Source organism: Sceloporus undulatus, chromosome 9 (assembly GCF_019175285.1).
Source record: "Sceloporus undulatus isolate JIND9_A2432 ecotype Alabama chromosome 9, SceUnd_v1.1, whole genome shotgun sequence".
Lineage (NCBI taxonomy): Eukaryota > Metazoa > Chordata > Lepidosauria > Squamata > Phrynosomatidae > Sceloporus > Sceloporus undulatus.
The window spans coordinates 25,076,889-25,103,714 of NC_056530.1; the positions used below are offsets into that span (position 1 = coordinate 25,076,889).

The 26,826-nt window shown below is 55.1% G+C and overlaps 2 protein-coding genes across 4 annotated transcripts in view; one reads left to right on the top strand and one right to left on the bottom strand.

Moving 5' to 3' along the window:
- CIC (capicua transcriptional repressor) overlaps positions 1-13,704 on the top strand; it is a 33,421-nt gene extending 19,717 nt beyond the window's left edge. The window contains 12 exon segments of the mRNA XM_042440318.1: positions 1,407-1,507; positions 2,365-3,649; positions 4,853-5,076; positions 6,136-6,308; positions 6,415-6,602; positions 6,820-7,098; positions 8,181-8,656; positions 9,184-9,455; positions 10,455-10,609; positions 11,196-11,327; positions 11,976-12,107; positions 12,431-13,704. Of these exon segments, the coding sequence (XP_042296252.1) occupies positions 1,407-1,507; positions 2,365-3,649; positions 4,853-5,076; positions 6,136-6,308; positions 6,415-6,602; positions 6,820-7,098; positions 8,181-8,656; positions 9,184-9,455; positions 10,455-10,609; positions 11,196-11,327; positions 11,976-12,107; positions 12,431-12,774 (3,761 nt within the window). The 3' untranslated portion in view covers positions 12,775-13,704.
- A 936-nt stretch (positions 13,705-14,640) lies between these two features.
- PAFAH1B3 (platelet activating factor acetylhydrolase 1b catalytic subunit 3) lies at positions 14,641-26,628 on the bottom strand. Of its 3 annotated transcripts, XM_042440726.1 has the most exons (13): positions 26,033-26,628; positions 25,317-25,465; positions 23,838-23,935; positions 22,943-23,067; positions 22,893-22,909; positions 22,381-22,492; positions 21,988-22,063; positions 20,106-21,024; positions 16,890-17,011; positions 16,070-16,159; positions 15,864-15,980; positions 15,328-15,450; positions 14,641-15,211 (listed from the first exon to the last, which is right to left on the bottom strand). In XM_042440726.1, the coding sequence occupies exons 1-13, from the start codon at positions 26,611-26,613 to the stop codon at positions 14,945-14,947; spliced, it is 2,796 nt and encodes a 931-aa protein (XP_042296660.1). In that variant the 5' UTR covers positions 26,614-26,628; the 3' UTR covers positions 14,641-14,944. The 3 variants fall into 3 exon arrangements, with proteins under 3 accessions (XP_042296660.1, XP_042296659.1, XP_042296661.1); XM_042440725.1 differs by having other exon boundaries at positions 22,893-23,067; XM_042440727.1 differs by lacking the exons at positions 20,106-21,024; positions 21,988-22,063; positions 22,381-22,492; ... (3 more) ...; positions 25,317-25,465; positions 26,033-26,628 and adding an exon at positions 17,569-18,457.
- Positions 26,629-26,826: the final 198 nt, after the last annotated feature.

Consider the following 26,826-nt stretch of genomic DNA (forward strand, 5'->3'; position numbering starts at 1 on the left):
AGGAGGATAAGCATGTGTGAAATGGGCAAGTTTATGCAAAGCTGTTCACTTGATTTATTCAGGTTGTAGAATGGAGTGGCTGCTTTTCTTCCTGGTGAGGCCATTGTAAAATACTGTCCATAATTAAGGTTCTTAATTTATTCCGGGAAGGAGTAGAATCCAACATTTTCTTTACTTACCATTGCCAAAGTGTGCTGGTTTATTAGCATCTATTAGACAAACAGTTCAGATTTTACTAGTGCCAATAAATCAGTGGAATTTCCTTTTCTAGACATACACTCAATTCAGGGGGGTGGGAGTGGGGGCTCCTTTCTCTGGGAACAGTAGCTTGGCTGTGTTGCATTCATGGCCCAGAATACAGGGTTAACAGAAAAGGCATAAAACTACTCCAGCCATGCTGGTAGGTGATAGATGGGATGGCAGAGACCGAGGCTCAGAGCTCCTCTCAACAGGGGCTATAGCAGCCTGTGAAGCCCCCTCTCAGCCATCTCTTGGTGCCAAAGGAAGGGAAGGTGAATGCTGAGATAAAGTCTCCATTCAGTGCAGTGGGCTGGTGGTCTCTGAGATAGCAGAAGGGTGGGATGGGAATGCTCCGGGACTGCAACTCCCATAATCCCTCCCCACTGGACTACAGGTTTATGCAAACTTGTTCACATGATTTATAAACCCTAATTATAGACAAAACTGTGCAAATACTTCATGTGACTGAGAGGGCAGATGGCAGTCCACTGACATCTGGAGAAAGGCCATCGGATTCTCACCTCTAAGATAAGGCTCTCTGGCCAAGAGAAGGGTGCTCAGCAAGAGTGGGGGAACTGGCACAGCTTGTGGTTTTCCTAGCTTCTTAGATGGGTCGGTTGTGAGTTCAAGAGGCATGTTGCATCAGGGTGGTTTGTCTGTGCTTAAGCAGTCATGAAGATGGATGGAAAGGTTCTCTGAATCCATGAGAAATCCCTCTGGTGGATAACTGGAGTGTGGCCAGCCCAGCCCAGAGCCAGCCCTGCCTCTCTGCCTCCCTGGCAGGGCGTCATTGTGCCCTGGTTGTTCGCCCACCGCCACCGTCTGTTCCTTCGATTACTCAGCTCCCTCCGGCACCCAAGCACCCCCTCCGCCGGGCATTGCGGAGCAGCCGCTGTGATTGTGAGAACATGCGCACTCCCTCCCTCAAAATCCCTGCTATGTTGTGCTTGCATCTGCAGTAAGTGTATTTGAAGGTCTGCCATAATCCTATCCCTTGGATAATAATCTTCCTGCCTGCCTCCCTCCCCTCCCCTCTCCTCTCCTCTCCTTTCCTCTCTCTGTCCATCTCTTTCTCTCTCTTTGTCTGGGAGGGGGCCTTTGGCAAAGGGAGGGGGGCTGGAGCAGGGCTAGGGGGCCCCTGGATGATTCGCTTTGCTTTGTTTCAGCTGAAGACGGGTTCAACCCACCTGACTTGGACCTCAAATGCAAGGAGCGGGTGACAGACAGTGACAGCGAGGAGTCACTGGGGGAGGACTCTGACGGCAAGGTAAGCCTCAGGAGGCCAGGGGTCTGCCTGGACCCAGGGTGGGCTGGGGGGCTTCCAGAGGGAAGACGTCTCCTTGACTCTTCCCATGTTTTTCCCTCAAACTTGGAATCAAGGCAGCTGGCAAAATAAAAGCAAGTGCAACTAAAAACATACAAGAAGCAATGATTACAGTCATATTAATATGTCTAAGGAATTTAAAACCAGTTAAAATATTGCTTTAAAACCAAGGACAAGAAGTAGCCCAGCACACACAAAGGTTAGCTTCCTAAAGCCACCTGGAAGAGTAGGAAGGGCAGTGAGGAGGAGGCCAGCTGGGTCTCCCCAGGGAGGGAGGGGTGCCTGTTGAGTGTCAAAATGTTTGAAACCAGTATCGGGTGGGGTGAATATTAGCAAAGGAATATTTCTGAAGTAACGCCAGTCCTGCAATAATGATAATCTGTGCAGTTGGGGACGTATGCAAAATTTACATGCGGTCACTTTGAGCAGAAAGCAGCGTTTTCTGTGTCCAAAATGGTGTGTTCTGGGCAAAACAAGCATATGTGTATTTTGCACAGAATAAGCCCTGTGAATAGCTGTCAAAGGGTACACAGTTTTGGGAGGTTTTATCTCATTAGACAGAAAATTGCTAAAATTACTCCTGGTTTCTTCCAGATGAAAGTGAGTGCAGAGTAGCCCCTCAGCCAGTATAGAATGAGTTGTGTTTAAGCAACCCCAGCTGGATGTCCCAATGCCATCTGCTTGGCATGCAGTGGGCTGAACTTGAAAAGGGTTTTGGGACAGAGGCACCGCTGGGGGTCCCTAGTGGGCTGTGCAGGGTCGTCCAGCCTCCGTTTCACAGCCTCCTCCTTTGCTTTTAGGACTTTGGGCAGAAGCGCTTTTCCCCAGTGATCCGTGCAGCTGCTTTGCCTCCTGCCTCTGGCACCTTTGCCTCTTGCCATCCGCCTCCGGCCTTGGATATGGAGCCGCCTCCCTCACCTGTCCCCGGCCATGACCAGCAGCTCCCTTCCAAGCCCTACAGCTCCTTCCAGATGGTGCCAGGCACCTTCAAGGCCCAGGACTCCCGCGGTGGGCTCCGCCCGCTCAACACGCCAACCAAGCGCCCAGAGCCCCGCTTTGATGCATCGTTGGCCACTGCTTCCTACAGGCGGAAGCGGGCAGACAGCTCCGGCAGCTCCCAGGGGGCAGCAGAGTCTGGAGCGGCTACCATTATTGCCTCCACACAATCGGTCATCTCTTCACCTGTCAGCAGCAGTGGCAGCTTTCTGCAATCCATGATGGTGCCAGACTCTGCCCGCTTGTCATCCGGCACAGTGCTGGTGACAGCCCCCTCCATGACCGCTGCAAACACAGGCGTGATTGGCTACAGCGGGGCACCCAGCCTGGTCCGTGCGGCCTCCACCGTTGTAACGAATGTGGTCAAGCCGGTCAGCAGCACGCCGGTGCCCATCGCCAGCAAACCCTTTCTTTGTGGATCTGGGGAAGGGTTGCCACTGTTCAGCTCCCCTCTCTCGGATGGTAGTGCCAAGGCTGATGGCGGGCTTTCCGTGGGCCGGATTGGTATGGTCTATGCTGACAAGAAAACTCCTCAGTCACCCACTGTGCCCGGCACTGGAGTCCAAGGCTCCTCTCCTCATTTAGTGACTGGACCGCTCCTCGGACAAGGTTTGGCCACCGTGGGGAAGGGCCCCTCTGGCCAGGGCAACGTTGTCACCAACCTGCTTGTTGGGACCCAAGGTTACAGCCCAGTGGGCGGCGCGGGAGGCGCAAGCGTCCCTGTGACAGTGCTGCCTCCTGGTACCATTACCCAGCAGCCCTCTGTCCAGTTCATCACCCAGAATCCCCCTGGGCAGAATGGTCCTGTGCCGCTGAGCATCCTGCAGCCTCAGGGAATCCTGTCTGGGGCAGGAGGCAAGGCAGGGGGTATTACTCAGGTGCAGTATATCCTGCCAACACTGCCGCAGCAGCTCCAGGTGGCCGGGGGGAAGGTGCCGGCGGGAACGGGACCCCCCGGCGCTGCCAGCATTCATTTCACTCTCCCGCCAGCCAATGGGAAGGTGCTCACTGCCCCCCAGGCCATTCCAATCATCCAGCCGCCCTCTGGCAGCGGCAGCAGCGTCACCGCCATGTCCTCAGCACCCAAAGGTAAGAGTATACCTGTTTGTGGGGGCAGTCCGACTTGGGTTCTCCCTGTCGTGGGACTCAATCCTGCACATGTCCTGAATGGGAGTAACTGTTGTCACTGGGGGCTGGAGGTGAGCCTTTGCCTCAGCACAAGTGGAGAGTTGAGTTTCAAAGTGATACTTCTGTGAACTGTGGCTCCCAGATCTGTCCAGCTGGCATGGCCGCTGGGGATTCTGCGAGCTGTAGTCCTAACGGTCAGTTCTGAGGAGTGGGCAAGAGTCCTCACTAATAGCATCATTTACATCCCAAGGTGGGGTACAGAGACTCTCCCTTGCCTCCCCTTCAATTCACAGAGTGTTTGGAGCTGTTGTGCATGCAGCCCTGGGGCAAAATAACAAAACCTGGGGGAGGATAATGATGTTATGATTGTTCTTATTAATAATTTATTTTTGTCTTGCTCTTACCTCCTAAACTGCTGCTGAAGGCAGCTTATAAATTGAAATTCAAATCAGTTATAATATACCAAAGGCCAACATTAAAATGTGAAGAGTTTCATCAAAAATAATTCTCTCTCTTACTTTGGTGTTATGAAGACTTCACTTATCAGTGCACTTAAGCACTCCCTAAGCAATTTACAGAGTGTAAGCTCATTGCCCCCAACAAGCATGGGACTCATGTTAGCCACCTACGGAAGGATTCAAGCCTGAGCCGAGCCTGAGCCCTTGGCTGGTATTGAACTCGCAGCCTTGCGGTTTGTGGGTGAGTGGCTGTAATACAGGCATTTAACCACTGTGCCACCAGGGCTCCTATAAGGGACACCATTTTACTATGTACTTGGGCATCCATGTATTTTGGTATCCGTGGGGGTCCTGGAACCAAACCCCGTCGCATACCAAGCCCCCTTGAGTCCTAGTTTTGGAGAAAGACTGAGGTATAAATCCATTTCTTCTTCATCATCATTGCTTCAGGAGTTTCTCAACGTTTGGTTCACCAGATGTTTTGGACTTTAGCTCCCAGAATCCCTGACCTGTAAACTGCTGGCCAAAGCCTTTGGGAGATGGGAAGTTGAGAAATTGTGCACCTGGTTTTGTTTTTGAGAGACAGGCACCCGCAGGTTGGGATTCTGGGGACTGCAGTCCAAAGCTCTGAGCTCTGGGCTTTTCACACACACACCCCGCCAAGCTGACTTGTGTAGTGTGCTTTTTGTCACTTCTTTCCCTGCAGTGCAATTGGCGTCTCCAGTCCAAGCTCCCTCGCCAGGCAATTCAGCCCAGCACCTGGTGTCTGGGCCAGTGATGACCCCTACAGGGCTCCAGGTGCAAGGCAAAGTCCTGGTGCCCATGGCTGCCCCTCAGGTGACCGTGCGGACCACCACAGCCACCCAGCTCCCTCTGGTCACTCCACCCTTCCAAGTTCCTGTGCAAAATGGGAGTCAACCAGCAAGCAAGGTTAGTATTTGCGTGGTGGGGATGGGGGGTGGGAAGCAGGAAGCGGGCAAGGGACTGGCAAGGGCCGTGTGCAGTGCACCTGAGGCATGGTGCTGAAGGCAGGGAAGGTAGCATCTGGACAGGGCTTGCTGGTATCTGCGAAGGCTATGACTGGCAGGAACAGTACAGAAGTATAGAATGGGCATAACACTTCCTTAGCACCCCAAATGCCTTCCTTACACAAAGGAGAAAGGGTGCAGGTCAGGGAAGCACAGGGGCAGGAGGTGAGAATAGCCCCCCCTTCCCATCCTCATCCCTTCCTATTGCCCTGCACTCATTTTCTGCCCACCCCACTAAAACCACCCTCTGCTTTCAAGACATTCAGGAGGAACAGCACCTGGTCCCACCCACAGTGTCCCCTGGGCCCTATAGCTGCTGCCTCCCCTCTTTCCTTCTCTTGGCTCTTGTTTGGACTGGGCACATGGGATGCCCTCCTGCCAAACTCAGTGCCTCACTGCCCACTTCTACAGAGTCAGGAGAGCAGCAGATTCTGCCTAAATGACTTGGCAGTTACATTAGCTGGCAGGCAGCCTGTGTTGCATAAGCCCGCTTCCTTTGGGGCCTGCATGCACCTGTGGGGAAAGGGGTTTCCCAGCAGGCAGGGTCCTAAACTCCTGTCTTCTGGGTTTAGCTCCTCATATTCGCTCCTGTAGGCAGGGACAATAAAGAAAAGATTGGCCCCTATATAGGGAGGAGCTAGCCCCCCTGAGCCTCAGTCAATAACAAGCCAAGCGACTACTAAAGTAAATCAAGGAACTGAACTTTAGTAACATCAGCTAAGGGTTAGCTAGAACACCTTAGAAAAAACTAGTCTAAGAACAAACAAGAACTCAGAAAAACCAATCCAGCAACAAGAAGAACAAAGAAGGTCCACCAACAGGCAGCCAGGGTCGGAGGCTGCAGGCAGCACCCAGATGGCAGGATGCTAGGACCCTCGTCTGCTGGAAATGAATGTATCACGGGTAAGTACCAACGTTCGTCTTTCTGTTCAGCACTCACCTGGCTTTCCTGCCCTTCCAGATCATCCAGCTCACCCCAGTGCCAGTGGTCCAGTCCCAGCCATCTTCACAGAGCAGTGCCGCACTGGTGCCACCTCTCAGCCCAGTCACTCTTCAGGGCACTGTTGCTGCCGCTGTTGTGAGCTCCCCAAGCCAAACCCAAAAGGTGCTGTTGCCCTCCTCTTCCTCCACTAGGTATGGATTGGCCCTGTCAGTGTGCAGCGCGGGATCTTGGGGGCTTCTAACTTCTTAGCAGCAGCCATGGTAACCCCTCTTCCCCCCTTCCCTCTCTTTGCCCCAGGATCACTTACGTGCAGTCGACTGCGGGGCACCCCCTCTCCCTGGGCACCTCGGCCTCCCACACACAGCCCGGCGCCCCCACACCCGCCACCACCTACGTCCAGTCCCCCATGGGCCCGGCCCCTGTGGCACTGGGCTTCACCACAATCGGGCCAAACGGGCAGGCCATTGTGCAGCCATTGCTCTCAGGTAAGGCCGGTGAGGCGAAAGGGGGCTGGGGAGGATGTGGGGCGGCAGCTTGGAGGGCAGACCCACCAGCACCATCCTGGGTGGACAGATGGACGTGGGTGGTGAGATGGCGCATGGGGCACAGAGAGGTGCCAGGAGGGATGGGGTGGGGGCAAACGCTTGGCCTCCTGAGTGCCTGCCTGGCCAGGCCTGAATCTTTACCTCTGGTTCCCGGCAGGTCAGAACTCCCTGTTGACACCGGGGCAAGTAGGAGTGTCTCCCCTCCACAGCCCCCAACTCCCAGCTTCCTGCCCTGGACAGGGTCAAGTCATCGCAGCCATCTACCCCAGTCTGCCAGGGACGAGTCCTGCCCAGCCAGCCACTCACGGCGTAGTGTACACGGTGGCAGCTACCAGCACCGCCTCCTCCCCGACAGCCATCCTGCCCAAGGGGGGAAGCAACAGCAGCCTCGCCCAGGCCTCTGGAGGACCCACCCAGGACAAGGTGGTCTCCACAGGTATGTGGGGGGAGTGCTTTGGGCGACAGAGGACCCGAGGCCGGAGGAGCCATCTCCACCACTCCCAGGCCTGGAAAGGGAGCGAAGGAAGGCAGTCTGGCAGGAAGGCAACTGTTGACATGGCCATTCAAGCAGAGAGGCCTCTTGTGCTGCCAAACTGGGCTCAGACTTTGCTAGTCACGAGGCAAGCGGGAGGGAGAGACGGCTGCGGAGCATTGCTCCCTGCCCACAGCCCTTCGTGCTGAAACCACATTTTGGTGGACATTTTCAACTTTCAAGCATCACTTCTCATCTGTAGCGATGACCAAAAGCTTCATTTGTTGCCATCCTTTCTCTAGTTCTCTCTCCCTCCATTCCTAACGGGTTCAGTTGTTATATATACAAACTGAACCCATCCTCTATTCAGATCGTTCTTCCTTGATACTAATCTGGGATTTAGGTACAGAAATGAACACGGCAAGAATGAGGTGCTTTAGCCCTATTTTACTACTAAAATAGTAATGTTCTTGGTGTTTTTTTGGAACCCACTTTGATCCGAATGGGAGATGTGGGCTAAAAATAAATTATTATTATTATTATTATTATTATTATTATTATTATTATTATTATTATTATCAGCATTATTATTATAACAGCTGTTGAAGGAAAGCACACATGAAGCTATCTGTTAGCTCTCTAGAAGATCCTTCCTGGCTGAGATCGTGTATTTAATGCACAGACACAAATCAAATCAAGATTCGGCAATATTTAACAGGTTGCTTCATAACAAGACAGAACCCAATGAACTGGCCTTAAATAGAATTCAGATTTAGTTGCTTTCACCAGGGCTGCTTATTATGAAAATAATAGCACAAACTCCTGGCTAGTGCAGCTGAGGAGAAGGCAGGAATCTGCACCTGCCATTGAATAGTGAGGCCTCTATACATGTGCCTTTGGCCCAAAATAAGTGCAAGCCGGGGCAGGTGGGGTGAGCTGAGGGGGACAAGAAGCCAGTGCAGGGGAAGGATTGTGCCAGCAGGGCATTGGGGATGCCATAACCCCTGAGTAGCTGTGGTTTTTGGTGATCAGTGTTTTCCTTCCAGCTCTCCAGGCCGTTCCTTCACCAGCCACTCGAGTTCAGCGCCCCCCACTCAAGACACCTCAGAAACTGAGGGCCAGCATTGCCAGCATCCCAATTGGTTCTTACGAATCTGCCCCCTCACCTGGTTCAGGCCGGCCTCCCGTGGGGCAGCCACAGCCACCCCAGGAGCCTGCTGGGCAGCGATATCTTCGAGAGGCTGAAGCCACAGAGCGGGGGCCCCGGGAGACAGGGCCCCAGGAGCCTCCTCCTTCTCCTTCCTGCCAGGGGCCTGAGCAGAGTTTGGCCAAAGTCCAGGAGCTGAAGAGGGACTCCTGGGAGCTGGTGTCGCCCCCCTCGCCCCAGCCGCCGCAAGTCACGGAGGCCGCAACCACAGAGGTCTGGAGCCACCGGGAATCAGCCGGGGGGGGCAGTGAAGAGAGAGCAGCCCGAGACCCGCTGCCTGCCCCACCTTCAGGCAGCAAAGGGGCTGCTGAGACGGTAAGAGGTCCAGGTGTCGTGTCCCCCACCCCCCCCCCACCCCCCCCGCTGCCAGCCTCAGAAGGCGCCCTGTTGCTTGAGGCTGATCTTCTGTACCATGCGCTGCTGGTGTGGAGAAAGACACGGTTGCTGCAAGGACTCACCAAAGCAGGGGCCAGAAGCATCTTCCAGAATCCTTGGGGAGCTTCCTGGGGTTCAGTTGGCTTGTGGTAGCCAGACTCAAGCTATTTTGGCTTTGAGCATGTGTTTGCTTGGAGTGGAATGAGAAAACTGTTTCTCCACATCACTTCCTCCCCCATCACCTAAATCACGCTTCTCCTTGTTGCTTGAAGGAGGAGGAGGAGGTTCTGCCCTTGGAGAGCCCTGTCTTTATCTGTGTTGCCGGTGGAGCTGACCTGGCTTTTATGAGGAAGAGGGAGGCTGAATTTGAGAAGAATGATGATAGCAGTAGCCCTCAGCATTGCTCTTCCAGCCTGCTGACTAGCATTAACTCTCTTTCTTTCTCTCTGTCTCTCGATCTCACACAGCCCCTGAAATTCCCCTCTTCTCCCGACTGGAGAACGTCGGGCCCTGAAGGCCAGCCTGAGGCATCAGTGCCATCCGCGGGGCCATCCTCATCCTCACTCAGTCCTGGCCCTCCAAACTTTGGGGAGGGCTCTAGAGGGGCGTCCTTAGCTCTGCCCCCAACAGCATCTCTGTCCTCCACGTCCGAAGGGCCTGAGCCAAAGGACGGACCGGTGGGCAAGAAGGTGAAGGTCCGGCCTCCTCCCCTGAAGAAAACATTTGACTCAGTGGACAAGTGAGTGACTGGGAAGGGCAGGGGCTGTGGGGCAAAGACCCACAGGAGCCACGTTTGTCAGTGGGGTTATGGCAGTCCTGAGGTTCTTTGGAAAGTTACTAACGGGGGTAAAGGAATTTTCCCCAAAGACAGCTTGCTTCTAGCTACAGACCTTCCCTTTCAAAGGCCACTAGTTTCGTCTGTGTGTACCATCAGTTCACACACACAGTGCATACATACCCCTGTAGCAATGAGTCGTAAGCTCATCCTGCCCTAGCCTAGTGTGTGCCAGATATTTAGGACTACATATCCCATTCTCCTGGCCATTGGGCATGTCGACTGAGGCAGATGGAAGGGCACTTGATGAAGGCAGGCTGCTCCTGATAGCGCTCTCTCCGAGCTCATCCTGCCTGGGACACTTCCCAGAATTCTCTGCACCACTAAGCAGTTCGAAAGCCACAGGCATGGAGGGGTTGGCATTCTGTCGGGCATTGGACCCCCTTTGCGAGGAGGGATGGGGTGCTGGGCATGCTCTTGGTCTGGAGCTGAAGGCGGCTGCGGCAGCCCACGCTCTTCCCTGGGGGGCTTTTGATGTTTCTGCTGAAAGGGATTTCTCAGAAGAACTCTCTGCCTCCATAATGGCAGCCTTCCACTTTACTCCATCCATCTGGGAATTAGCACTGGGAAGTACCTATGGCTGTGGCTGTTTCCTGGGGCACGTTCCCTGCTAACAGAGGAGCCTCTGGGGCACAACACTCCTTTCCTGGGGCGTTATCCTTCCTCAGAAAGGAAAGACACATTACTTGCCTAAGTAAAAGTGGGACGAGAGGCTGCCTTGCATGCTCTAGGACCGTACTTGTGGAAACCCAGTGCCAGTGAAGGAGGGCAGGCAGGTGGAAAGGAGTCTGGGGTGCTGCTGTTTTTAGGAATGGTGCACAAAGAGGGACCTGACTTGGGTTGGGGTGGTGAGCAACCGGCGCTCCCTGTGACCCTTATCCCTCTCCCTTGCCCCTACCCCAGCAGGGTTCTTTCGGAGGTAGATTTTGAGGAGCGCTTTGCTGAGCTGCCTGAATTCAAGCCTGAAGAAGTGCTGCCCTCTCCGACGCTGCAGTCCCTTGCCACCTCGCCCCGGGCCATTCTGGGCAGCTACCGCAAGAAGCGCAAGAACTCCACAGGTGAGGGGCAGGGAATGGCCGGGAGGGGGTCAGAAGCCAGTGCGGTCCCTGCCATGCCAAAGATCTGCTGTGACTGGGATTGGGACTGGGACTGGAGGGGGCAAGTGGGGAGGCTTGGCCGGCATCTGCAACAGAGGGGCTTCCAGGAGAGGCCAAGGGAGCACAGAGGGGGATGCTCAGTAGCTGTGGGGGGGGGGGGATCCTAGCGTTAGGGTAGTTTATTGGAGGATTTGAGCTGTGAGGCGAAACGCAGAGCAGATGAACAGCAACAAGGAGATTAATCTGCTTGGCTGGAGAGGAGAATTCCCTTCTGGAAGTTCCTCAGCTGTGGGGCCCCAGGACAGCTTTTTTCCCAGGGAACCATAGGCTCCTTCCCAGTTGATGGGAGTTGTGGGAGAGTGTCCTTTCCACTTCTTGGGCTGCACTGTGTGAAAGGAAGCCAAAAGGGGTGCTTCCTCTTTCTACACACACACACACACCACAGTTAAGCATCTGCCCTGGCTCCCATCTCCTGGTTTTGTGGGATTGGACAACCCCCCTGTGCCTTTTGTTGCACTGAGCATTGTGGCATGGGCTTGCCTTTCAGACTTGGACTCCTCCACAGAAGACCCCATTTCTCCCAAGCGGAAGATGCGCCGGCGCTCCAGCTGCAGTTCGGAGCCCAACACACCCAAGAGTGCCAAGTGCGAGGGAGACATCTTTACCTTTGACAAGACAGGTAGGTGAGGGCCCAGCATGTGGATGACGGAGAGGAGCCAGCACACCAACCCTGCCCTCTGTGCGCGAGGCTTGGCTTCCTCTGCTGCCATGAGGCGGTATCAGCGGCTGCTCCCCATTCATACTCTGCCTGTTTTCCCCACAGGGACAAGGCAGAGCTCCCCAGTGATGGTGGCACCTGGGTTTGAAGGGAGTTAATAGGAGTTTTAGTTTGCTAAAAAGAGACAACGTGTCTGTCAGAGGAAGCCTAGTGAAAGAGGAAATGCCTCAGAGGGTCTGCCTAGCTGGGCTGCTGTGTTCCCGGCTCCATGTCTGTCCAGGGAGGGGGCTGCATTGTCCTGCTTTTTTACAGTGCTCCTTCAAGCTGAGGGCCACATTTAATTGGGTTGGGGGCAAAGGGATGGGACCAAAAGACCCAAGAACATCAGCATATTTGGCCTCTTCAAACTCCAGCTGCCAGAAACAGAGCCTTTGGAGGCATTTTTGCCTTTCACAGTGGAGGACAGGGAGGCCATGCCAGAGCTCAAGTCCCTTTAGCCGGAATGCTGCAGGGAAGGGAGGGCATGGCTGCCTGGGCCAGACCCTCATTGGCTACCTGTTGGCGTGGGCCCTGCCGCCGGAGCCGCTCACCTTCCCTGCCTGTTTGCAGGCACAGAGGCGGATGATGTCCTGGGGGAACTGGAGTACGAGAAGGTGCCCTATTCATCCCTGCGACGCACGCTGGACCAGCGGAGGGCTCTGGTTATGCAGCTCTTCCAGGATCACGGCTTCTTCCCATCAGGTAGGGAGGGAGAATGGGCTGCCCTGCTGGCTTTCATGTCCTGGGCAAGGGCCCCACAGGTTCTTTTCTGAGTCTCAGCTAGGCCTGGGCTAGCTCTAAGAAGCTTGGCTGCCTGATGGTGCTGGCAGCCAAACAGCAGCTTTGCTCCCTGCAGCCCTTTCCCCTTGCTGGGGATTGGGGCTGGGGGAGCTTGTCCTAGGAGAGGGCAGATAGTGCTATGCCACGTCCTGCCTGTTTCTGGCCTGTGCCTCCTACACAGGAGGGCCCACGACTCACCGGCTTTTCTCCCCTCTCCCCATCGATTTGCACTGGCCCATTGGCAGCACAAGCTACGGCAGCCTTCCAAGCACGCTACTCAGACATCTTCCCCACCAAGGTCTGCTTGCAGCTCAAGATCCGGGAAGTGAGACAGAAGATCATGCAGGCAGCCACCCCCACAGAACAGGCGCCCAGCACACCTGAACCCGGGGCTCCTGCCTGCCAGGGTGGCACAGCAGAGGGGCAGCCTTTGGAGCCACTGGCCCTCACACCGGACTCAGGCCCAGGAGCAGAGGCCACGGGGGTGGGCCCCCCTTCCGGACCGCCTTCCACCATGGCAGCCGCTTGGGATGGTAGCCAGCAGACTTCTCCTGGCTGCGGGAGCGGAGGCAACGCCAGCAGCAGATGAGCAAGCGATTGAGCAGAGGACAGAGAGAGAGAGAAGTTGCCTGCTGGGCGGATGGGGGGCTTGGATCATCGCCCCCTCCCCAACTGGGTCCCCTCCCACCCTGTGACTCTCCCCAGCCCCCTCCCCAGCCTTCTGGGACTCAAGGAGGGGGCAGACACCTGCGCCCCACAAAACCATCTCCCCACCCTTCCTCTTGCTTGGCTCTTTGCCCGACTAGTCTGGCCTGAAAGGGGAGGAGTGTGGACCCCCCAGTGCCACCGCTGGTGCCCACATACCCCTTTCCTCCCAAGAGGCAGCGGCTGCCATGGAAACCTTGGGGCAGAGTGGGGGCCGCAAGAAAAGACCCACAAAGGGACAACTTCTGATTTTCAACTCCCTCCTCTTTTAATAATGTCAAATATTTTGGGATCCCATACTCTTTTTCTTCTGTGTCAATATGTGGGGCCTGGGAGAGTCTCCTCCCAGCCTCCCTGCTGCTCCATGGAGGGGGGGGGGCTGAGACACTTTACAGCCGGCCTTGCCTTGTGGATGGGCCCTTGCTGTGGTCACTCAGAAAGCTGGATCATCATCATCAGAGGAGGAGGAAGGCCATCTGGCGGCCTCAGCGGAGCTCGTGTGATGCCACCCGTTTGTCTTGACTGGTCAAGGCTCCGCTTGGGCATGGAGAGGGCCGCCTGGGCCATCCATTCAGAAGAGACTTGGGGTGCGGCGCAGCCGACGTCTGGGGGGGCTGCGTGTTGCTGGTGAGTGGTTCTGGCCCATCGCCAGGGGAGTATGAAGCAAGAGGGAGTGCCAGTGGACGGGGCTGCCCCCCTCGTTCCCAGGCACAGCGCAAGTGCCCTGGTGGCCAAAGCCACATGTTGACCATGTGTAGCCCCTCCTGCATTGGGGTGGCCCCACCTCACATACTATTAAAGCTCTTTAACAATCTGTTCTGGATCGTTTTGCATGAAGAGACAAGTCAGTTCCCTTTTGGAGTATGAAAGGTGTCTTTCTGGGAATGCACTTTTATTGCCCTTCAGGATTGGGGGGGGGGGCACTAGGCTTCAAGTGTTTTGGGGTAACATCTCCAAAAGGCTGGAAGACGAGAGGTGAGGCTGTGGTCAGGGTCTTTACTGGGGGGGATCCTTCCCTCCCAGTGGCTTCACAGCTGCATCCAGGGGACCTGTTTGCACAGGAGAGCTTAGAAAGTGAGCCCAATTCACATTTGGAGGAAAAAGAGGAACCCAAATTTCCCTTGTCCAGTGGCTCACCTCCACAGCCAGGCTGAGCCTATGTTTTAGTATGGGGAGGAGGTGTGTGTTCTGGAACCAAACCCTCAAGCATAGGCCCACCATAAATTATTCAGTGACTCAGTATTCATTTCTCGGTAATAGGGTGCCTAGTATTAATGCCGCCTTGGCCCCCTGAACAATTTTTTTTCAAAGGGATTAGATGTATGAGTAGATGACAAAGTCAAAAGCTGAGAGACCCTTGAGTGGAAGGGTGAGTGCGTAACCCACCCTGAGCCCACATGGATTTTTAAGCACCGCAAAGAGCCATGCACTGGTCTGTAAACCAGGTAGGAGAAGAAGTGGAGCTGCAAAGGGGGTTCCTTGGTTTTAGTGGAGGGCAAACCCTCTGAAGGTTAGTGAAGGGACCCAGCTGGCTCATGGAGACCCATATGGCATATATAACCCTTCTGTCCTTAATATCATCACTGCTCTCCATTAATGCTGCATGGAGAAGGAAAGGGACATTGTGGGACACTACAAATATGCACACACTGCTCCCATTGGGAAGTTCCCCCCCCCATAAAAAACCTAAACCCTTTTTGGGAAGAACACCCAGCCATGGGAACAGAAGCACCAAGTCTGGGCTCACAAGTTCACATTACCACTTTTATTAAGTAAATGTAGCTGAGCTCCCAGTAATTTCCCCCATGGCCAATGTATTTTGGCATTAAGTGAACCAGCATGCTCCCCCCGCATCCACTGCCCACAGACCTTTTGCCGCCTCAGGAGCCTCCCTGCTGAAAGAGGGCAGATCTGCATTTAGCCCCGGAGGTCAGAAGCAAAGGGGAGCTGCCTTGTTGGCCGACCCAGATGACGGGCACAGACGGGCAGGGGAAAATGACCACTTTTGCTGCCTGGTCACAGTACAGCTTCCCCTGGGCAGCAGTGGTAGTGGGTCAGGGCGCCTGGGCATGGCATTCTCCCAGAAGGCATAGCAGGAGGCGATGGAGGTCTGGGCAGAGTCGGGCGTATCCGTTGCGGGTCAGGTGGAGGTAGTCGTACATGTCGTGGTGACTTATGGTCCCATCCGAATGCACGAAGCCTGGGTCGGCATTTAGGAAGGAGGCGTTGGGCAGGAGTGGCACCTTGCTCTCCAGGAGTTCGTTCACCCGCTGGTTCTTCTCCCGCAGTGGATTGGGGTTCTTGCCCCGTGGCAGCAGGCCCTGTGGGTGGGTGTCCACAAGAAGAAATGGGCCAGGGAAATCCCCAGCCGGCCATGCGGCAGCCACATCTCTGCCCCCCTTTCCCCTGAGCACAGCCACCAGTGGCTGGCACTCACCAAAACCACTATGCGGGCCTGGGGCTGCTGCTGATGGATGAGGCGCACAATTGCTTCAATGCCGCCTGTCACTTGCTCCGCTGTGTGACCATGGTTGTTGGTGCCCACCCAGACGACCACAATCTGCAAGCAAAGGAGAGATACAATCAGAGGGCTCAGCTGTATGGATGAGGAAAGAGGCCCAGGTTTCAGCAGTGGCCAGGAGAACTTTGGCACAGTTAAAGCTAATGCGTCACTTTTGTCTGTAGATGGAAAAGCCAGATCTGGCCACAGTAACACATCCCTTGGTTGCACCCTGTTTGGATTACTGATTTGAGACATGCTCAGAAACTTGTATAAACCCTTATCCTGGGTTGCCCTGCTCCCGCTATTCCACCCTTCTGCATTTTGCTCCCAGCAGGGGCTTCTTCTTAAGAGGGAAGAGGCTGCGAGGACTCCGGCCTGAAGGCTTGGGGGCAGCGGTGATTGGCCTGAGGGGGGGGGGGGGGCTGGCAAGGCGTTAGCTGGCTGCCCCAGCTGCCCATGGCCCAGCCTACCTTTGGCCGGATGTGCTGAAGCTCCCCGTTTTGCAAGCGCCAGAGGACGTGTTGGGTGGTGTCGCTACCAATGCCAAAGTTGAGCGCATGGAGAGGGGAGAAAAGCTCCCTCCAGATCTAGGGGCAGAGGAAGGAAAGGGCCAGCTGTCTAGATGGCCACTGGGTCCCCCTGGTTTCTCCCCCAATGCCTTTCGGAGCCATTTTACCTCAAACTGGTGCAGCAGCTGCACCAAAGAGTCTCCGATGAAGACCACCTCTGGCTCTTTGTCTTTGCTATCAGCAATGAAGCGATGGTGCTGTTTTAGAGCAGAAACACCGGGAGAGAAACAGGTTTTTAAAGCAGCTTTCTGTTGGGAGGCAGGGAGGCAAAAAGCAACCTGGGAACCCTGCCTCAAGCGAAATTGGTGGGTTTGCAGCCGAAAGGGACAGACTCAGGGCTGCAACTACCGTCTGTCCCTAAACCAGAGTGAGAATCGCTCCTGGACTGCCACTCCCAGCACTCAGCACTGGGGCTCCTGGGAGCGGCAGTTAAAATGTAATTCTCACCCTTGCTCTGCAGCCAGATGGGGGCTGTCACCTTCCTTCACAGAAATGGGGATTAAGGCCGCAGCACTAGGGAGAGTTTTGCTGCATCCTGAACCCACCACCTAACCCCCCCCCCCCAAACTCACATTCATTTATAACACAGAACTGATACTTAAGGGCCTTTAATCAAAACATGCAAATGAAGGATGCCCCGGGAGGAACCTTCGCGAATGTTACTCCTGACCGCTTCCCCCCATATGGCCATCTCCCAAATTCAGGGGACATCTTCAGCGGAGGGCCTCTTGGGTGTCCAGCCCCACGGAGCCTCCTCTGGAGGCAGCTGCCCCCGGCCTTGCCTGCGGAATCCCTGCCAAGGTGGCCTCTGGCCCCGAAGCCTGGCTCCAAAATATGGCTTGCAAGGAGGGTCCCCGCTCCATGGGGCTTCTGTGGGGGCTGCCCACAGGCAAAAGACCCAAAGGCCCAGCGGCGTAGGGGCCTCACCAGGGACATCCACCGGCCATCCCCCTGGACATCTGGGGCCGGGGCCGGAACGCTGGCCGGGTTCTTGTCTCCGTCCCTCATGGCTGGCTGACCGCTGGCTGGTTCTTCCCTTGTGGCTGCTCCTGGGGAGGAAAAAGCAAGGCTAGCCTGGAAGAAGAGACTCCTCCCTCCATAACTGTCATCTTCCGGCCTATGAGGCAGTTGACCAGGCAGGCCCATCTCCATCAGGGCTAGCCTGAAGAAGAAGAGCCCTCCCTGCAGTCCATCTGCCTTGGAGAGAAGAACCACTGGACCTCATCCCCTTTCCCTCCACCATTCCCTTCTCCTTTTTAGATTGTAAGCCTCAGGGCAGGGAACCGTCTGTTATCCCTTCTGTTGTAAGCCGCCCGGATTCCCATAGCAGGAAATCCTAGTATTGTCGGCCCAGGAAGGAAGGGAGGGAGGGAGGAGAAGGGACCCCTTCCGCCAAGGCTGCCCCGGCGAGTGGTTTCTTCCCCCGCAAACGCCTCCATTCCTGGGGGGAAGGGGGGGGGGGTCTGGGGCGCCTCCATCGCCAGCGAGGGCCGGGTCTCCTTGGCCCCCCGCCCCGCGCGCAGTGGTTCCGTCCGCCCCTTCTTGTCTTCTGGACCGGCGGCCGGTACCATTCGGCGGCGGGGGAGCCAAGGAGCGGAACACTCACGCGGGACGCAGTCCGTGGAGCCCCGAGGTGGCGGGAGCGCGGCGAGGAGGGCCCTGCCTGCCTGCCTGCCTGGGAGGAAAGGGTTCCGCCTGCGCCGCTGCAGTTCCCCCGGCGGCCAGACGGGGGCGCGGGCGGAGAAGGCGCCCCGGAAGCAGTCCCTCCTGACCCCGGCCTCGCTTCCGCCGCGAAGGAGCCCCGCTCCCGCCTCTCCCTCCCTCCCCGACCCTTGAGAGAGAAGTGCGCCTTCCTTCCGGAGGCCTCCGAGGAGGAGAGCCAAGGCGGCCCCGGCTGGGGCGGGCCTTGGGCAAGCGGCCCGGCGGCCTCCCGGGACAAGAGGCGGACCCAGGATGGCCCAGAGGCTGCGAAAGGGCTCTTCCCGGGGCAGCTGCGTCGCCCCTTTGGACGTGCCTTGGAGGCCTCGCTCTGGCCTGGGACGCTTCCTTTGGCGCTGCTGCGGCTGCCAGGCCCTCCTCCGCCGGCGTCCTGAGCAGGAGAGGGGCCCAGAGCAGCCTTGCGGGAGTAAAGCCCAGACAAAGCACTGCCTTTCCTCTGGGTCTTTATTGGCAGCAAACGAAGCCTCCTTCCTCAGCCACCGCAGGCCGTGCCTTTGAAGGAGGCAGGAATGCCTGATGGCCGCCGCCTCCTCTCTCTCACAAACTCCCTGGCTGGGCTCTGAGCCTGCTGGAAATGAGCAACTGCCTCCAGCCATCCCAGGCGCAAGAAGGCCTGCCCTGGAAAGGGCCACTGCCTTGTATGTATGTCCCTTAAGGGATGGCTGGGCGGAGAGGCCTCCTGAGCCCTCTGGCTGTGGACTTGCGTGGGACCTGAGCCTCCGTTCAGACAGGTCTCCAGCAGAGCTTCCGCTGCTGCTCATGCAGCTGAGCCAGGCACTCCAGGTCAGCCAGAAGGAAACGGGATTGGAATCCCTTGCCTTCTGCCTGGCCTGCAGTGAACCCAGGCAAGGCTGCAGCCAACAGGAATATCAGATTGAGCCCAGTATCAACAAGGTCTCAGGAGACCTCCTTTTGGGACGATGTCTCTCAGACACTCCAGATTGCCCCCATATCCTGCACATCGCTGTGACCATGATCCTTGAATCAGATTCTGCATGCTTAATCTGGAATAAGTGATTTAAAGATTGCAGTCTGCCCTGTGGGAAGCCTAGCTGTAGGACCAGAGAGGAACCCAGAACGGCTGCTCCCCTTCTGGGATGGGCATCGCTAACTGGTACGTCTCTGGCAGAGGGTCCTCTCTTTAGGACAGAAAGGGACCTGGCCAGTGGAGCTTGCAGATAAAAAAGAATCTCTGCTAGTTGGCGCACATGCTCCCTGTGGAAACCAACCCCTGGTCTACTGATGCTGCTATGCTATGACTCTCCACACATAAATGTTTCCATTCACTTTAGAAGCGGGGAAAGCCCCTTTGGTCCAGATTCTGCCTAAACCCTATTGCTAGTCCTGAATCCATGGGATCTATTTATTATTGAGTCATTACTCAACCACGGATTGAATGGATCTAATCTAATTGGGAGCAAACGCCAGGATGCCAGCCACTGTGTTCGTCCCAATGCCCAGACCCACAAACCTCTGCAGGCAGCTTTACTGACGGACGTTCCCCCAACGCTGAAACGCTCAGTTAATGATGCTTTCCCCCAAGAGCACTTATGCTCAAATGCATGGGAATATTTCTTGGCCCTGTAGAGCATTCCTGAAAGGTAGCACAACTTCATCATAAATCCCACGGATAAAATTGTATACACTTGCATAAATCTCTTTGATTGACTTTAAAAACATTTCCATGTTCCTTCAGTGCTGCATAAAGATTGTCCTTGTTATTTCTCCTGATACAATTAATCAGTCAGATTCATTAGCTCCTGTCTGTCTCTGGACAGCTAACAAGCTAAACCCAAACAATAAAACGAAGATCAATGCACAATTTAAAAGCCTTTCTTTAAGAAGTAGGAATGAATGGTCCCACAGCCTGGGCCTCAACGCTTGGGACCACCATTATTCTAGCCATTGAAGAAAAAATCTTCATAGACTAGGAATTTGCCTTTTAAATACTTTGCCTTCCGCTGGATTACATCAAAAATATACTGTAATGGTTTTTCAAAACCAGAAGTCAACTTGTAGCCCTTCATTTTGGCATTTGGGGCAGTTTGTCAGGCCCCAGAGAGTCCCGAGGCTAAAAACTGCCCGGTGCTTCCCGCAGTTGCCCTCCCCTGAATGAAAAGGCTGGGTGCCTGGTTGGGCCAGACGGGGCAGGAAGATGGCATCAAGCAAACGGTTCTCCTCCTGCCCAGGCCACCATTCTGGGAAGGGCCCTGCACTCATGGTGCCCACTTTGCCTCCTGGGCACAGCATGTTGTGTGAGAGATGCCACTGTCTCTGTGTTGCCTCTTAACGTACAGGGCACCAAGCTAGCCTCTGGAAAGCAGTGCATTCTTTCCCTTCCTGTCGTCTTTGGGGAGATGCCACTATCAAAACGCCACCTGCATTCCTTCATACCCTGCAGCTGCAGAGTCATGCCTGGCTTACCTGTTGGATTGGTTCTCCACAGACCCTTGGCGCTTCCATGTGTTTCTCCTTCCTGCCCCTTCCTGGAACTCCTTCCTTCATGGCTCAACGGAGGCTGTGGCACCTTCTGCCCGGGGAGAAACACTGACTCTGGGAAAGCTTGCGGATGAGCTACAAGGTAGGGGCTGGGATTCAGGAGAGACAGCCTCGGGAGCATGTGGAGCTCCATCTCAAGGGGGCTGCGAGGGAGGGTGGTCTGCAGGGGCACCGTGACAGCGGCATCCATGTGTGGGATGCAGAAGGGCAGCAGTTGGGGGCTGCCAGGAATGGGGCCTGGAGGAGCAAGGACTTCAGAATGCCAACCTGTGTCTATCATTTGTGGCACACAAATGGTCTGTGGCATGGAGCCTGAGGAGCCTGGATAGGCTGCCAAGCCTGGGGCAAAATGGTGCTGACTGACACTGGAGACCCCTCCTGGACTAGGGCTCACAGCCTGGATGCTGGAGACCAGGAGAGAAGTGGCAAGCTGGGGACCCCCGGTTGGGGCAACTGAGAACAGGCAATGGGGAAATGCACCACCGTGGAGCAAAGGGAGGACCAGTGGCCCTGGGCCCTGCTTGTGGTGAGCTCCAGCAGGCTCCGGAGGCCCTTTCAGAGCAATGTCTAGGGAGGCCTTCACAGGGTGCATGCCATAAGGAGGCATGAAGCTGGGGAGGTGCTGTTGTAAAGGACTGGGCACCCCTGGGCTCTGAGCTGCCCCTGATGGCTGGGAGAAGGGGGCAGGTGCAGAGCTGGCAGGAGGCAGAAGGGGGCCTGAACGGGGGGCCTTCCGCAGCACCATCAGGGCTTCGGCAGCCTCTTCCTGGAGCTGTTGTTCTGAAAGGGGTGAGAAGAGGAGTCCCCTGGAGGGCCAGATGGAGACATGAGTGGAGGAGGCTGGCTGCAAGAGAAGGAGAGAGAGAGAAAGAACATGAGATAGAGGGCAGAATATATCTGTGGCCAACAGCAGCAGATGCCTTGGAAGGATGCATTCCACAACAACCTCCGCTCAAATCTAGCCCTAACTTGGCTGCTAGGCTGAGCATTCACCACATGGGATCCCTTAATAGAGATTTCTCATTTGCGTGGGCTGGAGAAAAAAGGCTGGCTGCTTTCCAAGTACTATACTGAGTGGAATACAGACCAGGAATTCTTCATTGGAGCAACTGCCTGTGCCAAGTCACAAGTCGCTGCTTTACTGGATCACATTTAGGCCACTACTCCTGGCCAGTTGTACTGCCCAGTTTTGCTCAGTCCAGAAGCTTAATGGCTACCAAGATATGGGAGGGTTTTTGCAGTCCGTGGGACCATGTGCTGCTCCCAAAGGGGGAGGGCACCACTCCCCCAGGCAGGGCAGGGCAGGGCACTAGCACTTCACAATTGAACATTGCCTCAAAGGGCACAACCATCCAACCCCTCATGCCATCAAACCAGCCTAAGGAAGCTCTTGCAGATACAATGTTCAAGTGAGCAGCGGACATGTCCTTGTGGAGAAGCAATTGTCCGCACAACTGGCCATCAGACTCTCATACTGCAGGCCTTGGTCAAGAAGTTACCCGTTCCAAAGTGACCCTGAACAGGAAGAGTTGTTCTCCATTTCTCTGTGGTGAGCTGGCATTCCTATGGGCCACTGGCTGGAAATGGAAGCAACTGGGGAGGATGCTCCCTATATTTCTGAGTGTACTTTTTCTTTCTTCCAGTCTCTCTTCCCCACATTGAATAACCCCAGCTGCCAGTATCCCCCCTTCCAGGAATATTGCTGAATTGGGGCGGGAGGGAAGAAGCCTGGAGGAGCCAAGGCAAGACCTCTGGCTCACAGGCTGTCTCTGTGCAACACACACAAAACACGCAAAGACCAAAATACCTGGCCTCCCAGTGGTGGAGCCTTTGGACGTCTGCTCAAATCCAGGTTGCCACTCAGGGGGTTCAGGGCCATGCGCCTGGAGGGGCACAAGGGGGGAGGAGGAGAGAGCGTGTGTCAGTCTTGTTTATAAAGTCCCTGGGAGGCAGCTGATCTCCCACTCGCCTTCTGTCCTTGTTACACCGCAGACGGTTGAGGGGGAAGAGGGGCTGCTGCAGCTGCCATTCTCCCAAGTTCATCTTATCTTTCCACCCACAACTTGCTGTTTGTAATAAATGTCTGCTAGTTTAGACAGCTGTTGTGGTACTAGGGCCAGAAAACAAAGGTATAGAAATATTATATTCAGCTTAGCTTTCAATGTCCCCTGTGTGGGAGTGCCCCAGATGCCCCACATACCTGGGCAGGTCGGCAGGTCCAGGTAAGTGCCAGGAGATGCCAGAGTGAGCCATTTGCCCTGGGGCTGCCATGTAACCCTCTGGCATGTAGAAAGCTTCATTGCCCTCACAGCCTGCAGGGAAAGGAAGCAAGCGGTAGCAATCAGGACTGAGCAGAGAGGCCAGGGGCATATTTACAGTAGGAAAGCAGGATCCAGGAGAGATTTCTGGCTCAATGCTGCTTCTTCAGGGCTGGTTTTAAAAATACTGTCACCCTTGAGAGGTATCACCAAGTTCCTGTGAAACTCACGGTAGAAGAACAACAGTATGACTCCTGTCATGTATAAGACAGTATTCATATCCAATATTAGGTGCAAGTAAATTAAATTAATAACAGTGCATTAGCTTTGGGTCTCTCTAAGCTGGTAGTTCTTAATAGGTTCCCAAGAAGGCTTCAGTGCTAAAATCACTATCTTGCATAGACGTTTGGCTGGCCCAGCCCTCATCTGCCCACTAGAGAAGCAGGCAACCTACCTCCCATTCGGGGACAGTGAAACGGATGTTCCTGAGGCACGAAGGGGCAGAAGGATACGGGGGGCACAGGAAGCGGAGGCAGGGCCCAGTCCAGGCAGGGTGGCCGATGCCCTGCACAAGTCCATGGCAGTGCTGCCACTCCGGAGCAGTGAGGATGGGGCAGATAGGAACTCTCCTAGAGAAGAACGGGAAACACGTATCTACAGGGAACGCCACATTACAGGTATTGCAACCTACATCAGATGAGATGTCAATGAATGGAATACTCCGATTTAAAGACTCTCGTGGGAACCTGGTCTATGTTTTACAGTCCAAGTCTCTTATCATTTGGGTGAAGATTGGTTACGTGTCATAAAACATATCATTTATCCTTGGGAAATCCTGACGGCAGCCTAGTAGAAGGTTCCCACGGAGTTTCAGCCAGCAAAGCAGACATTTGTCTTAGACGCTGAGTGAAAAGGAATCAAAGGGAGGCACCGCCCCACGGACGGCGGGACGGGTGTCCTTCGCGGCACAAGGGGGCACGGTCTCCTTCCACTCGCTCTCTGCCCACTCCTGCCAAGGCCACCGGAAGGCAAGCACCCATTTTCAAGACCAGGGCCTCCCACTGGCAAGGTATGTTCACTCAACAGATACTGAGGCAGACACATTTTCCACTTGGAAACAAACAAACACCCCAAACATACATGGTTTTTCATAAAGCGATGGGAGATGTGGCTTTCAAGGCTACCATGCCCACCGGTCTCACATTTTCAGATTTTTCCTTTATTTATTCTGTTACCGTCTGCTACTAAGCTGGGTTTGCTTGAGAAAAGGCACCTTCTTCCATGGGCAAAACATGCCGCGAGTGCCACAATTCATATCACAATTTGTTGTGGCTGCAACCACCCGACTGAAAAAGAATTTGGGCCGGAGAACGGCGCGGCCTGCCCTCCCATCTCTCACCTGCTTTGTCGCCCTCCGCCTCTGTTTCCGCAGGAGCCCTGGAGCCCCTCTGAGCCCGTCCTTTGGCTCTTGCGCGGGGTCTTCATTCTCCTTCTTCCCTGTGCAACAAATGGCAAGAGGCTCTTGTGAGAACCCACCTCCTGAACGCTGCCTGAAGGTATGCCAGCGTCCATAGTCTCTGGCATGCAAGGGCTGAAAAGGCCTAATAGTTCCTTCCTGCCAATCAGATGAACAGCCCTGGTACCCTTGTTGCGTTTTATGTATGTTAGGTGCCTTGGGCCCCACTTTGGGAGAAAAGCGGGATAAAATAAAATAATGAAATTCATCATCATCATCATCATCATCACAACACTCCCCCCCACTGTCCCCCAGGAGTCTGTTGGTTACATTCACAACACACAAAACAGTCATAGTCTAACTACTGACCTGCAAACGTATCTTAACAAAAAGCCCGAGGTGGGGGCTTCCAAGGGAGGAAATGACAACTTTTATGTAAGGGGCAATACCCTCAAGGCACCAGATCCTGTCTCACCTTGGAGGCTAAGCAGGGTCAGCTTGGATAGTACTTGGGTGGGAGACTGCCAATGAATCCCAGGTGCTGTAGGCAGATTTCAGAGGAAGGAACTGGCAAAACCATCTCTGGGTGTGTGCGGGCGCATATGTATACACCTTCAAGTTCCCTGCTTAATTATGGTGACCCCAGGAATTTCAGAGGGTTTTCTTAGGCAAGGAATCCTCAGAGGTGGTTTTGCCTTTTCCTTCCTCTGAAATATGGTCTGCATAGCTTTCAACATGAGACAGAATCTGGTGCCTTTAGGGTCTTGGGCCCATCTCTGAGGATTCCTTGCCTAAGAAATTCCTATGAAATTTATGGGGTCAACAAAAGTCAACAGACCACTTGAAGGCTCAGACACAGACACCCGAATTCAGAGCACAGAACTGCAGACAAGGAGCGCAGAGCGTTTTTGTTCAGGACCACCCCTCCCTCCCTCCCTCCCTCCTCTCAAACATCTGTTTGCAATGGCAGGTGAGCAGCAGAACGCATACCTCAACCCTAGGAATCCACATTTATTTTGCTATAGATTGTGCATCTCTCATACATGTTTGCTTCTGTTCCCATATGTCTACTAACCTAAAAGCTAAAGAGAAGCTTCCCCTTTTAAAAAAGCGGAAAGGAGAAACGTAGGAGCACTTTGAAACTAGCATGAACTTTGGCGGATTTCAATCCACTTCTTCAGATACTATACGCTTGAAATACAAAGCATGATTTGGTTTCTGTTTTAGAGAGGTATGCCTTTAAAAATCCAGTTTCAGCTGTGAGGATTATGTACTTAACTGATGCTGCGGCTTTAACCCTAAACCCATTTAGGTCTGGGAGCAAACTGGGGTCCCTGTGCTGAACAGTCCAATGCTATGCATGTTGACCAGCTTGATCTGTTTCAAGATCTCCAGCTCAGTGGGATCCTCCCAGTGGCTCACCTGTCCTTCCCCTGCAGGGCCTGGTCCTTTTGGAGGCTTTGCCCAGGCCCAGGGCATCTTCTCCTGAGCTGCCAGCCAGCTGCTTCCTTAGCTCCATCTCCTGCTGCCTGCGCAGGGAGACCTGGGCGGCCGAGACGCGTCGCCTTTGCCTACAAGACAAAGCAGCAGCAGCAGCAATAGCAACCCATTGTTTCCAAACACAAAGCAATGGAGAAGGCAAATACTGTACTAGTCCTACGCTAGCAAGAGCATCTGGACCCCTTGGCTACCATTTCCCCACTCAGCCCTCCCTGTGTCTCCTGGGGAAAGCAGGGCTCAGGTACAGGCTTCACCTGCCGGTTCTGCTCTTGCCACCCGTCCCCATGGTGCCCATGGTCTTTGCTTTGACTTTGTGCCTCAATAAATGTGCTGACCCTGTGAGTGGGTTACCAGCCCACCAGAGGTGTTCCTTTGCAGGAGAAGCACCATGGCTATGCTGGTCGTCATTACTGTTACCCATGAGCTTGCCACTGAGCTAGCCATCCCACCCCAAGCAGACAAGGGGCACTGCTTTGGTGGCCAGTGGGCAATCCAGTACTTCTCTGTCCTGCCGATGCAAGGACCGCCTTTATTCATGAGGGGAGAGTGCCACCTGCTGGGGCCACGCCAGGCTGCCTCCCTGCCACACCAGGGCCAGGAGCACCCACCCCAAACGGCCACTTGCCCTCTGAACCTACAGAATAAAGATGCATTTCTCGCACTGGCAGCTCTGGAACTGGCAGCGGTTCTTGTGGCCTTTCAGTGGCGCCCGGATGCCGTGGTTGCGACAGCGGACGCAGGTCGGGGAGCGTGGCACGGTGTGGAGGAGCATGGGGCCATCTGCAGTGCAGCCAGAGGGGCAGCGCAGGGCATGGGGCACCGTGGCGCTCCTGGGGTCCTTGCTGTCCTCCATGGCACTCAGACCTGGAAAGGAGGGGAGCGTCAGCAAGGGAACGCGAGGGTCGCCCTTTGCCCTCTGCCGCCGGGCACCCAGCCTTCTCCCAAGGCAAGTGCCTGCCAGGTAGGCCCAGGCTGCTGCCTCTGGACAAGGAGCTTTCCCCAGAGGCTCAGTCCTGGCATGCACCTGCAGCCGGCCTCCTGGGCCTGGGCTGCCTGCCTGCCCACGGCGCTTGCGTTCAGCCATCCTCCCCAGGGCCTCCCGCAGGGTTCCCCTGGCCCTGCTGTAAGCTGTCCGTGGAGAAGCGCCCATTGAGGCCTCCCTTTTGCCCCAGTGAGGCCCATAAAGGTGGCTCATGGGGACGTGGCAGAAAGGAGCCATGCCTAGTAATGGTTTCTGTGGGCCTGGCTGCATCTGGGGAAGGAGGCCATGAAGCCTGTGCCAGTCTGGCTCAGGGCCGGGGATTCTGGGAAGTGTCGTTTTGCGACTAGACGTCGTCCTTTAGCCTGCTCTGACTGCCAGAGAGCTCCGGGGCCACAATACACGACGCTTCCCAGGGCTCCTGGCCCTGAGCCGGGCTTCCTTTGGCCATTT